General features: G+C 36.4%; 3 protein-coding genes across 7 annotated transcripts; 1 reads left to right on the forward strand and 2 right to left on the reverse strand.

The window, feature by feature from the left end:
- Positions 1 to 1,719: 1,719 nt before the first annotated feature.
- On the reverse strand, positions 1,720 to 2,505 carry LOC112696023 (tRNA-uridine aminocarboxypropyltransferase A). The gene has a single exon (XM_025748604.2). It carries the CDS (start codon positions 2,503 to 2,505, stop codon positions 1,720 to 1,722), a length of 786 nt encoding a protein of 261 aa, XP_025604389.1.
- A 2,118-nt stretch (positions 2,506 to 4,623) lies between these two features.
- LOC112696024 (cytoplasmic tRNA 2-thiolation protein 2) lies at positions 4,624 to 7,920 on the reverse strand. 4 transcript variants are annotated; one of them, XR_003150644.3, is made up of 8 exons: positions 7,524 to 7,920; positions 6,986 to 7,334; positions 6,753 to 6,839; positions 6,364 to 6,485; positions 6,147 to 6,225; positions 5,454 to 5,848; positions 5,027 to 5,137; positions 4,624 to 4,913 (listed from the first exon to the last, which is right to left on the reverse strand). XR_003150644.3 is itself a non-coding variant. In XM_025748607.3 (8 exons), the coding sequence occupies exons 1-7, from the start codon at positions 7,817 to 7,819 to the stop codon at positions 5,089 to 5,091; spliced, it is 1,377 nt and encodes a 458-aa protein (XP_025604392.1). In that variant the 5' UTR covers positions 7,820 to 7,920; the 3' UTR covers positions 4,624 to 4,913. The 4 variants fall into 4 exon arrangements, 3 of the variants coding, with proteins under 3 accessions (XP_025604392.1, XP_025604391.1, XP_025604390.1); XM_025748607.3 differs by having other exon boundaries at positions 5,089 to 5,137; XM_025748606.3 differs by having other exon boundaries at positions 4,624 to 4,964; positions 5,089 to 5,137.
- Positions 7,921 to 8,100: 180 nt separating this feature from the next.
- On the forward strand, positions 8,101 to 11,527 carry LOC112696026 (uncharacterized). 2 transcript variants are annotated; one of them, XM_025748608.3, is made up of 9 exons: positions 8,101 to 8,305; positions 8,786 to 8,948; positions 9,050 to 9,099; positions 9,186 to 9,255; positions 9,355 to 9,460; positions 9,720 to 9,786; positions 9,949 to 10,024; positions 10,784 to 11,079; positions 11,325 to 11,527. In XM_025748608.3, exons 2-9 carry the CDS (start codon positions 8,789 to 8,791, stop codon positions 11,406 to 11,408), a joined length of 909 nt encoding a protein of 302 aa, XP_025604393.1. In that variant the 5' UTR covers positions 8,101 to 8,305; positions 8,786 to 8,788; the 3' UTR covers positions 11,409 to 11,527. The 2 variants fall into 2 exon arrangements, with proteins under 2 accessions (XP_025604393.1, XP_025604394.1); XM_025748609.3 differs by having other exon boundaries at positions 8,141 to 8,305; positions 8,802 to 8,948.
- The last annotated feature ends 459 nt before the right edge of the window (positions 11,528 to 11,986 follow it).

Genomic DNA, 11,986 nt, shown 5'->3' on the forward strand with positions numbered 1-11,986 from the left:
CAAACTGAATCCATGTTCATATTATTAGTGATGTACCTACCACTTGTTCATTATGAGGTAGGTCATCAAGAGTTTAGGAATGGGTGGATTTGGGAATTTGGGTACTTTCAACATATTTCAGCTGCTAATGCCAAGTGTGGTATTTTGGTTGGATGTGAAGGTCACCCTCTGGTGACCCCAATGCGTATATTTTAGTTCTTTTGCATCTTGTTATGTCATTTTGAAGCTTTTGACATGGCTTCTATAATAATAAAGAAATGGCAGACACATCTGAACTCCGGCTTCGACCAACTATGGCAATGAAACTGTCGCTTTCTCTAATAAAGTATCTGAGTGATCCTTAAACCTTCTCCTTTTATCTGCTCCTTCATGAAGCTTGTATTTATTCGTCTTGTTTTGGAAAATCATGAAGCTGGAAGTTCATATTGGAAGTTAGTGATCCTGCAAATCTGGGATTCCAAAGGCCAAGTTTATTTGACTTATACAGAGATGCAACCGTTTGTTCTCTCTAATGGGTTCTTGAAGAGTGCCAAAAAGCAGAGCACATTAGAGATAACAAATGGTTGTAAAATTGTATAAGTCATCAACTTAGTACCGGAAAGTGGAAACCCAGATTCCCAGGATGACAGATATATGAACTACCACATTCATGATTTATCAAAATAAAAGATAAGTAAACTCAACCATGGCTACTGAATTTCACTACCAAGATCAGCAATATATTTGTTCACATGGTAAAATCCAAATTACTCAGCTTTCTAAAAAGTTTACAGCTTCAAATTGCAATTTAACTCATTCAGTAGTGACCATCAGGAAGATGATTGACTTTTGCAATAATGTGATATCTAGTTTATTAGCATAATAATAATAATAATCCATATTACTCAAACTGGTTGACATGCACATTAATCACTAGAGCATAAGCTTTTTTGCTGTCATGTATTCTGCATTTCTGTTCCATTTAAATATAGCTTCTGTTATTAAGATTTTCAAATTTTCAATATGCTGTTTTTATGTACCTCTGTCAAAAGATTGATGACTTGGATCCCAATGAGTAATCTAGAAACTTCAAAACCATATTACTGTATACAGTTATCGAGCTTAAATCAGCACATCAAAAACAGACAAGTAAAAGTAAATTGCTAATCAATAATCATGCACTAACGAAGTCAATGTATGAAAACTGAATCAACAAAATTCAGTGTTTTTGTCCTTATTCGAACTCGAAGGGACATAAGAAACCGGCAAACTGTAGAATGTCGTGATATTGAAAAACCAATTTCAGCTCATTCGAATGATATATGGGAAGAATATGATAATAAAAATGAATTGATCCCAAACTTCGATTTTCCCACGCATCTTTGTTGTTTCCAGCTCAATTTTCCATTTCTTTTCACATCAACTATCAAGAATTGTACACCAAAGCATTGGCATAACAAAGAAATGATACTGACCAAATGGCATCTATAATCAGCTTAGTGACAAAGCAGAAACATTGCCACAGAAAAGTTTACTCACTGAGCCATAGCCATTGACTACAAGCAAATAATTTCAGTCAGCAACAGCAATCATGGCAGTTCTGCAACACAGGAGCACTAAATCATGGCAGTTTCTCCCGATTGCACTAATGGCATTGCTATCGCAGCCGCAATTTAAACGATGGTCGCGAACCAATTTCGATATACCAGTTGAATTCCACGAAAGAGATCGCTAAAGCTTTCAAATCTCATCTTTTTCCATCATTTTCTTCTCTTTTTCCTTAGCCTTCTTCAGCAATTTCGGCCTCGGATTCATCGGCTTCAAGAACCCAGCCTGCAACCTCACCATCTCCCTCAAAATCTCAATCAGCATGCTCTCAACTTCAACTCCATTCGGCTCAAGAACCCTCAAAACCCTAGCCACGGCCTCCATGGTACTCACGCAACCAGAAAACGGTTCCTTTCTCAGAATTAACTCCGAATCGTAGATGCTTCCGCCACTCACGGTCTCATCTACTCCCAAACAAACCCTAACAGCGAACCTAGATTGGAGGAACTCCTCGCTCGCCTTCACCATCTCACGCGCGTGCTTCCACGTGCCGTCGAACGCGATCAACACAAGCTCTCTCTCGCCGTTTCGCGTGAGGTCCTGCACGTTCAGGTCGGAGATGTCGACGGCCGGAGTGGAGGATGTTGCCGGAAAGAGGTAGATAACGGAAGGAGGATGAGATCGGTCGAGCAAGGGGGAGAGGCCGGGGCGGAGACGGCGGCCGGTGACGGCGGTGGCGCGGAGAAGGGATCGAATGAGGAGAGGAGTTGTGGAGAGCTTGTGGTGCGCCTCGTGAGGGTGGTGGAGGATGAGGAGTTGTGTGGAGATTTCGATGGGGTGAGGGGGAAGCACGTGGCAGAGGCATACCGGATTAGGGCGGTGGCAGGAGGAGCAGATGGAGCGGCCGCTAGGTGACGGCTGTGGTTCCGGCGACGTGGCGGTGCCGTCGTCTTCTTTCTCTGGTGCCATGCAGTGCATTCCACGTCAAAATTCTCAAAACTCATCTAATCATTTACATAACACTTCTAAAATTTAACTCTACTTAGACCAACTCCAACGGTAAAAAAGTTGGGCCTTATTTAAATCATAATTAATAGAAATAAATATATTAAATTAATATTAAATATTGTTTATATCCTTATATTAAATTATAATTAATTAAATTTATTTACATAAAAAAATAAATTTAATTTTTACACCTTATAAAATAAATTTTGGTTGGATTATTTATTTTTATTTATAAAATTTAAAATATTAATTATATTATAAAACTAGCCGTTGCAATACTAGCCGTTAAGCAGCCGTTGCAAAACTAGCCGTTATTTTTATTATTCTATATATACTACTTACATATACTTTTATTTTCACAATTTCTTCTACTCTTCCTTCATCTTCTTTCAAAGTTTATGAAATTAAAGTTCTACTGAAATTATTTTTTGCTCAAAAATATGGATCCAAACCAATTCAACTCTTTTTTTAATTATTTACAAAATTTTTCTCAAATTTTAAATATCCAACCATCTCAAACTTCAAACTCTCAAATTCCAAATCAAAACTTCATCCTACCAAATACATTTCAAAATCCAAATCCACAAAATCTTCCTAATTTTAATTTTCAAGCTCCTTATAATAATCAATTCCCTATATTCCAACCACATAATCAAAATTCACAAACACCATATTTTTCATTTTCATCCATATTTAACCCTTTTATTGGAAACGTTACTCCAACATCCTTGCCATTTCAAACTCAATCTCAATCTTCAAACTCTCAGATTCCAAATCAAAACTTCATCCTATCAAATACATTTCAAAATCCAAATCCACAAAATCTTCCTAATTTTAATTTTCAAGCTCCTTATAATAATCAATTCCCTATATTTCAACCACATAATCAAAATTCACAAACACCACATTTTCCATTTTCATCCATATTTAACCCCTTTATCGAAAATGTTACTCCAACATCCTTGCCATTTCAAACTCAATTCAGTGCATCAAGACATGACTCATTTGGTGTTGGTGGCTCTTCTAATCCGTCCCTTCATATTCCGATACAATCTAGTCCAAATTCGCAATACTCATCATCATCAAATACAGAAACACCGTTGGTTATGAAAACCGGTGTGGACTCTCCCGTTCGCCAACAAGGATCAAAGAAGAAGAGAAAGGGTAAGAGAAAAGTACAAATGTGTGAAGATCTTAGCGAAAAGGAATTATCGGTTGTTAAAAAACTATCTCTCATGAAAGATATTAACAACCTTAGAGAAAAGGAACTAATGAATAGAAAAAAAGAAAGAGAAGAGGAGAGGCAATATAGGAAAAAAATTATGGCAATCAAAGAAAAGGAGTTACAAATTCAAGCGGCAATGAAAGAACAAGACTTACAAACTCAGAAATATATTAAAGAAATAGAGATAAATGCAAAGAAAAGGGAAATGGATATGGAAATGGAAAGGATGGCTAAAGAAAGGGAAAGAGAAATAGATATGCAAAGGATAGCTAAAGAAAGGGAAAGAGAAATGGATATGCAAATACTTAATGCTGACACATCTACAATGAGTGAAAGACGACGAGCTCTACATGAGATTGCATGTGAAAAAATAATCAATAAGTGGTTCACTTAATGGTTCCTTGTATTTATAGAGTTAAGTGGTATGTTTTATTTTTATTATGTATTACCGTACGTAATGTAGTCTATTTTATTCATGTGTGATGTAACTTTTAAAATTAGTCAATATTATTACGTCGTTATTATTTATGAAAGTAACGTTCGTAAAACTAACAGTTTCCAACTTAGATAAAAAAAAAAAAAACTAGCCGTTATTGTTTCCCTCTTCACTAAACCACTCAAAATGGCATAAATTTTGGTAGAAATTGCCAAATTGGAAGTGATCCTCTGTAATTAATGATTCATAGTTGTTTATATATTTAGTGGCAGTTGAATTAGTTATATATAACCGATTATAGATGTTTTTCGTGCATGTTCATACAAAAATCTCGAACTTAGTTCAGACAAGTTTTTATCAAAGATAGCACTAACTAAACGTCAAATATGTTAATGGGGAGAAAAAGAAATCGCTAGCTACAAAAAAATTGCAGAATAATTTTTCCACTTTCTTTTATTTGGGTCGTGATCCAACCTATCTTTTAACTTAAGTTACAGTACACTACCACAATTTCATTTAATGAAATAATATACACACATAATAATAAGGGGAAAATTAAAATGATCCAACCCTGTTTATTAACACTTGAAGTAGCTTTAAAGCGATTCTTAATGAGGAAAATTGAACACCCCGCGTGACGCATGAGGCACAAGTATCTGTGGTCAGCTTTGTCACTCTTCGAATTGTTTCACTTCATGAATCCAAGACTTTAACTTTCTGTTGAAGGAGGCCAGTAGATTTTGATGTTTAATGCCATAGATAAACTCTCTTGCCATAAGCCAAAAATTGTAGTACGTTACTCAAAATCGTAAATTCAAATATTCAATTACCAAAACTTGAATTCATGCCCTCAAACTAAGAGCCTCAATGTGGGGAAACCGGGAAAGTATACCTAAGTTTCTTCTTCATCATCTGAAAGCAAGCAATCTTGTATTTGTTCCCTGAAAAGAAAGCATAGTGCTATGTAAACTTTGATGCAATGAATATTGTGATCGATAGTTCCTAGCATAAGATGAGTAGAATTTTCAGGTCTACATGTAATCCAGCGAAGACCATCATGACAGTAAAAAGAATTGCAATATGAAGAAAGTAAATATTTGCCTAATAAGCAAGAGCTCAAATTTGATTTAACATGCACCCAGTAGACCAGTACCACAGTAAGGGTTTTAAAGAAGGCTGAGTGATTAGAGCTAAGCATGAGTTATAACTGAATTTGAAATGCAATCCATTGATCTTGACATCAAAACAGTCACTCACCTTAGCAGACTCAAGTTACAATTGTTTGCTTCCTCTGATCTGGAAACTATAGATTGGGGTAAATCCGTATAAAATTGCTCCATTGTCGTGGAATCTCTTGGAAGTATCTGATACTGACAACTAGAACAGCAAGCAGCATAAAAAAATTCACCAGTGCTACCATTATCATGGTTGCTTCGATTAACAATCTCAGACTTATCAAGTGGGCTATTGCAGAGAGGACAGAAAGATTCCGAGGAAACAGATTCATTCGATTTGAGATTATATCTCTTTTGGCGTCTTCGAGTTGCCAAGGGAACATGACCATCAGTGATCTCGGGAATCTTGTTAAATTGGAAAGGAATGAGTTTCCCAGCTGTTCTCACAATTGTGCTCTCTCTAGATGGGTTTTCTTCCTGCAAAAATGGAGTTCATTTCCAAACTTAAAGCCACAGCTACTGTAAACAAGACTTTAACATATAATTCAATTACAATAATACACATACACATACCCATACCCATGTATGCACATTTGTATATGGGTATACCAATTAAGATAACTTTATATGTTAAAACAAGAGGAGTCTAAAGGGAATCACTGGCTCCAACTGAGGTATTAATTAAACGGATCATATGACCTACTATTTTTAAAACCCAGCTTCAAAAGTGTGTCTGTTGTATAGAAGGGTAAGGACAAGGTGCAACAAATCATACCTGCAATAATTGTACAAATGATGAGACCAAGCCATTGATGGTAGAGCTTGGACTTGTAGACAACTTTAAAGTCTTTAGACTGCCCTGCCAAACAGATCAAAGACATGTACTCAATCGATTATACAACTCAGTGAGTCTGGCACATTAAAGAATACATGGAAAGTAAAGTAATATATGATACAACACTTAACATGACACAAAAGAAACAATTTTCTACCCATCAAGGCGGCAAAGCATGTTGATCTCTTGAGCGAAACAATCACGTAGAGGAAGCACAACTGGAATTTCCCATCGAGCATCAACATACTGTATATCTGCAGGTAATGAATATCCCTGACCCTGTAAAAACATGAACAGAAGGATGCACTCTATCAGGTCATCTTCTATGTAGAATGGTTGAAACAAGAAACATATATAAGAACTACAACAGAGTATAAGCTGAAAGATTAATTTTATTCATAACAATGTGGACAAGAATCTTAAACTAGGCATGGACCAGTCAATTTGGCATTCTCATGAATGAAGCTGACACAGATATTCACATTTAATGGTTATATATGGGCTACAGGACTAACGACCTTCGCTCACTCAAAATCCACAACAAACCTTCACAGTGGCTGAAATGACATGAGAAGCAATTCTTGAAATGCATGATCCTAGAACAAGTCTGTTATAACCAAATTCAGAAGCAACCTGCATAATGTAAAACATTTTAAATTAGCTGCTTTCATATATATATACACACACACACACACACACACACACACATACATCCACAAGGCACAAGCTTCTATCTAAGATGAGATAAGTGTATGGCATTATGGCGTTCAGAATCAAACCTTTTGAAGTGCCAACATGCGAATATTAACCAACAAATCCTCCCTTCCAGTGGGATCACTCACAGCATTCAGAATCTTTAACAGCCTGTCCTTTCCGTCACTAGAATTGGACGAGTAAATTGTCTCAATAGGAACAACATGCAACTCCTTCTTTGGCGGGGCTAAACACGAAACAACCGAAGAAACAAATCCAACCGCCTCATCCATCTCACCAGAAGGAATCGGCACAACAGCACTCTCATCTATAAACACCACTCCAACACCAAACACAGGCAACGACCTATCTCTACAGGCATCAAAATTCTTCTGTGCCCTCTCTTGCAAATCATGCACATACTGCAAAGCTATCCTAAACAGAATGCATACATTTTCATCATCTATAAACATGACCAACCATAGTATGAACTTGGATAAGCTTCTAAAAAGAACTTTTACAAAGTAAAGCGAATATATCTTCTATCATGCTTCTAAGAGTTCACAGTAAAAACACAGATTTTCTGATTCATACAAACAAACTAAGAAATTTCATTGAACTGACCTTGAAGAAGGGCCACCTGAGAATGCAACAAGGACCTTATCGGTGGGAGAGATCATGGCGTTCGAGGTGACCGCGTATCTGAACTTCCCAAACAGGTTGCTCCTGAAGCAATCAGCGCAGAAGCGACCATCGTCGATGCCGCCGTAACCCGAAACAGAGTCGTTCAGCTTGCACTTGACGCAGATGTTCCCATTGCTCGCTGAATCGGTTTTTGTTGGAACTGCTGGATTCTCACGCTTCGGTTCTTCTTCGTCTTTGTAGCAACCGGATTGGCAACCAGAGCCGTTACACGCCATTGACGTTGAATCGAGCTTCTTCAGTCGCCGGGGTTTAGGGTTTTTCGGAACCGCCCCAATTCTCGCTAGGAATAATATTACTGCAGAAGTTTAGTCTAATTTTTTTTCCTTTCGAAATTATTTTGATTGGGCTGTAAAATGAGAATGGGCTTAGGAAGTCCCAAATATGAGAGAACAATTATTGGCACTTTCAGCCCAAATAAAAAATAAATTGGCTTGAGCCTCACCTGGGCTGGGCCTTTTTTTCACGCAACATTGGAAAAAATAAAAAAAAAAAAAGAGAAAGAACTTTAGAGCTTACATTTACGGAGACCTAAGCTCCTCACTCGCCAAACACCAGCCGCACCCTACACCACTCTTCTCCGACCATCGGCGCCACCGCCTCTGGCAACACCGCCACCACCCCGGCGGATCCCCCGGCACAACCATCGGCTTGGACATTCTTGTCGTCCACCTCCTCTCTGGCAAGCTGCTGCTTCTTATACAGTCAGTACCATTTCCCAGCTATTCGCGCCTTTTTTAATATATGATTTTTAATTATTTATTGTTGTGCATTTCTACGTTGCAATTTGAGTTCCTATTCTTGTTTGTATGTTCTTCCTCATTGATTTTTTGTTATGTGAGATTTTGTACCTGTGGAACATTTCATTGAGTTTCATTTGATCTTTTGTTTCTTGTTATCTTCTTAGGTGGAAATAAAAACGTAAGTTTTTTACGTTGTAAATAATGGGTCCTATGCATTTCCAGAATAATTTATGGTAGAACCTCTAGAAGTAGAAAACAGTTGCAATTTTAATTTTTAACTTTTAGTATTGTCACTGTTACCACCATTTCATGGATGGCAACTCTTTGTGCAGTTGCATTGTTTCCTTCTCATTGCTCTGATGAGTAGATGTGTTTCTAGCAGCTATTAATACTTTTTGTTTCTTACATTACTTTTTGTTTATTTATTTAAATATGCAAAAGAGTATGGGATTTCCAGATGCTTCCAAGGATCTTTCATCAGAAATGGAGGTTGATGCCTTTAGGCGCCTTTTCCCACTTAAATATTTTGAGCGTCATCTTGCCGAAGCTATACGTCCTGATGGTAGACCACTTGGGAAAGCTAGAGATACAACTGTAGTTCTTGGTTAGTTGCCATTTTACTTACAATTTACCAAATCTTTGTCTTCTATGTGGCTTGTTAGTCATAAGAGGATCGGAATTGAGATTGTTAACTCTTCTGTATAGGCGCTGTTGCATCTGCTAACGGTTCAGCACTTGTAAAGATTGGATCAACTGTCAGTTACTCCTCTCCTATCTATTTGTGTGTGTGGCATTGTTGTTAAGCAGGTTCTTGAGTCTTTTTAATTGTTTCCTTGCTTAGACTATGCTGACCGCTATTAAGATGGAAGTTATGACACCATCCTTGGAATCACCAGATGAGGGATGTATAGGTTGGCAATCATTAGCTGTGACACTTTTATTGTAATTATCTAGTCTTATCCATAAATCATATATTTCGATATTTAAACATGTTATCTCTTCTATTTCAGCTATTGATTTCCACATGCCTCCAATTTGTTCTCCAATTGTTAGACCTGGAAGGCCTGCTGAAGCAGCACCAGTTATTTCAAAGCAATTGTCTGACACTATTTCCAGGCAAGTTGTTTTCTTTCCTATCACTTTGCTAGGTTCCATATTTTTGATCCGGCAACGAGCAAGCTGAACTAACAACTACCAAATGTCACTTCAACCCCCTCCCCTTCCCCCCTTTCTTTTCTCTTTCTCCGTTGTTTTGCAAATTGAACTGTTTATATGTTTAAGTCAAGTAATTATTTGTTCAACTAACACACCAAATTATATCTAATGTATTTCAATTATCAACAAAATTGACCCTATTGTTTTTATTCTCTTCCAGTTCTGGAAGTATTGATTTAAAAGAGCTGTCTTTGGTTACTGGAAAAGCTGCATGGATGGCTTACTTGGTAAGCTTCTATATGGACTGCATTTATCAAATTTCACAGAGCAAACATAGAAAAGGATGGATAAAACTCCAACTTTAATGTGAGATACCCTGTCTTTGTTTGCTCTGATTGCATGGTTGTCAATTTATTGAATGACATAATACTGCCTTCTTTATCATGCAGGATGTCTATTGTTTGGATGCTGATGGTGCTCTTTTTGATGCAGCTTTACTTTCGGCAGTAGCTGCCTTATCTCATTGTAAGTGTCATTTATTTACATTATGAATATCATTCAGAGCATATATGCCTTCATCCTATAAAAACAGCAAAATGATACTTCCTGCATTTTAGGTTTTTTGTAAAGAATGTTAATACTTACAAATGCATGCTATTTTGGAGATCTTGATAAGAATATGAGGTGTGGTCTGTGACTACCTCTTAGTACACCATACATGAATTGAGTCAAGTGTTTTTGAAGAGTTACACTTGACATAGAATATGAACATGTTTTATACTTTTATTTATTGTGTGCTACAATGACGTCTTTTGACCTTATATATCTATATGTGTGTATGTATTTCTGTCTTCTAAAAAGATTTGGAATATCAAAATGCAAGTGTTGAGTTTTGAACACAATAATTTTAATGTTATCAGTCCCACCAAATTATTGAAATGTGTATATTTGTGGTTATCTGATTTTTTAAGAACTGAATGATTGATTTTGAGAATACTATTACTAATTGTTTCCTCCCAAAATCTTGTTTTCTTCATTATTATATGCAGCATCTACTTGCATTTTTCTTTTTATGCATTAGACCAATTAAAATAATACATCCCACCTGCCATTACTTATACATTTCTTAAATGCATGGAAATCAATTTCAAGTTTACCAGTGACCATTCCGATTTTATGCTAATAAAATCTATGTATTATTGTTGGTGTTGTTGATTTGAGCCACTGTTTTCATTATATGTACTATTAGTTTTGCTTTCCTTATATAAATTTCCATGTCGACAGTGCAAATACCTGCCGTTGCAATGAATGATGATGGCAAAATAGTGCTCTTGTCCGAGGATGATGGACAAAAGAAGGCACAAGAGCCAGTTAATAAAGAGAAAAGGAATCTTACACTAAGAAGCATTCCATTCTCGTTGACGTGCATACTCCACAAGAACTACATCTTGGTAGATCCCACTGCTGAAGAAGAATCCGTTATGGAAACCGTGGTTACTATAGCTTTAGATACATCTGGCCAACTTGTATCCCTTTACAAGCCTGGTGGCCCAGTTCTTGCCTTCACATCTGCTATCCAGGTTGGTTTGCTAATTGTGACAGCACTGACAAAGTGAACCTTCTCAAACTATAGCATAAACATTGCTCGTCTCATTTTGATTCTGCATACCAAAATGTTCCATTTATTAAAATTTCCATCTAATTTCTAATTTGTACTTGATTAGGAGAGTTTATTATGTATCCTGTATAAATCATTTACACCTACATGTATGATTGATGAAATGATGTTCATAGAAGTTGATAATTGTAATTGATATGCTTTCAGGACTGTGTTGCATTGACTAGGCAAAGAGTAAAGGAACTAAAGGGCATCTTAGAGGAAGCAAATTCTACTATGCAAGTTGAGTAGAATTAGGAGTCAATTTTCAGGGCTTTGAATGATTTGTATATTCTGAATCACAGTTACTAAGACTTTATTTAAAATTTTTCCTTTTCAACCATTTCAATCTATGACACATTTCAATACTATTCTAAATGAGTTACTTGGTTGATATTTTTACGGAATTTTCAAAGGTGTGTAGAAAAACATTTATTGGAGTTTCTTGTATTGGTAGATGCAAGTTCAAACATAAAATTGGAAAGTTACAATGACATTCACCAAAACTAAGTAATCCCTCACAAGTTGGATTTTGCTTGTATTCTAGATCTTGATCACATCAAATCAACCATTATTTGATGTTCCCAATTTACAAAGAAAGACAAAAATGACATATGGCTGCCTTTGCATCGGTGATATAACTAATATTATTGCGAAGTGCAGGACTACTGACCATAAATGAAAAGGCATTCCTTTTTCAATGAAGTTCATTAGAATAAAATCATTTGCAGAAATTCACATGAATTCCACGAGTAAGCTAATTTGTAAACTTTTAAGGAAAAAGAATCAATTCTTTAAAGAGAATAGTAGAGTTCAATGATACAACTGAA

Source organism: Arachis hypogaea, chromosome 6 (genome assembly GCF_003086295.3).
Source record: "Arachis hypogaea cultivar Tifrunner chromosome 6, arahy.Tifrunner.gnm2.J5K5, whole genome shotgun sequence".
NCBI lineage: Eukaryota > Viridiplantae > Streptophyta > Magnoliopsida > Fabales > Fabaceae > Arachis > Arachis hypogaea.

Excerpts from the sequence above, each read along its gene's own strand:
- LOC112696023 (XM_025748604.2), bottom strand. The coding sequence starts at position 2,505 with ATGCACTGCATGGCACCAGAGAAAGAAGACGACGGCACCGCCACGTCG.
- LOC112696024 (XM_025748607.3), bottom strand. The coding sequence starts at position 7,819 with ATGGCGTGTAACGGCTCTGGTTGCCAATCCGGTTGCTACAAAGACGAA. Across the intron at positions 7,335-7,523 it reads TCAGGTGGCCCTTCTTCAAG|GATAGCTTTGCAGTATGTGC; the intron begins GTCAGTTCAATG and ends CATTCTGTTTAG. Across the intron at positions 5,138-5,453 it reads TGTAACTTGAGTCTGCTAAG|GGAACAAATACAAGATTGCT; the intron begins GTGAGTGACTGT and ends CTTTCTTTTCAG.
- LOC112696026 (XM_025748608.3), top strand. The coding sequence starts at position 8,789 with ATGGGATTTCCAGATGCTTCCAAGGATCTTTCATCAGAAATGGAGGTT. Across the intron at positions 8,949-9,049 it reads AGATACAACTGTAGTTCTTG|GCGCTGTTGCATCTGCTAAC; the intron begins GTTAGTTGCCAT and ends TCTTCTGTATAG. Across the intron at positions 9,256-9,354 it reads ACCAGATGAGGGATGTATAG|CTATTGATTTCCACATGCCT; the intron begins GTTGGCAATCAT and ends CTTCTATTTCAG.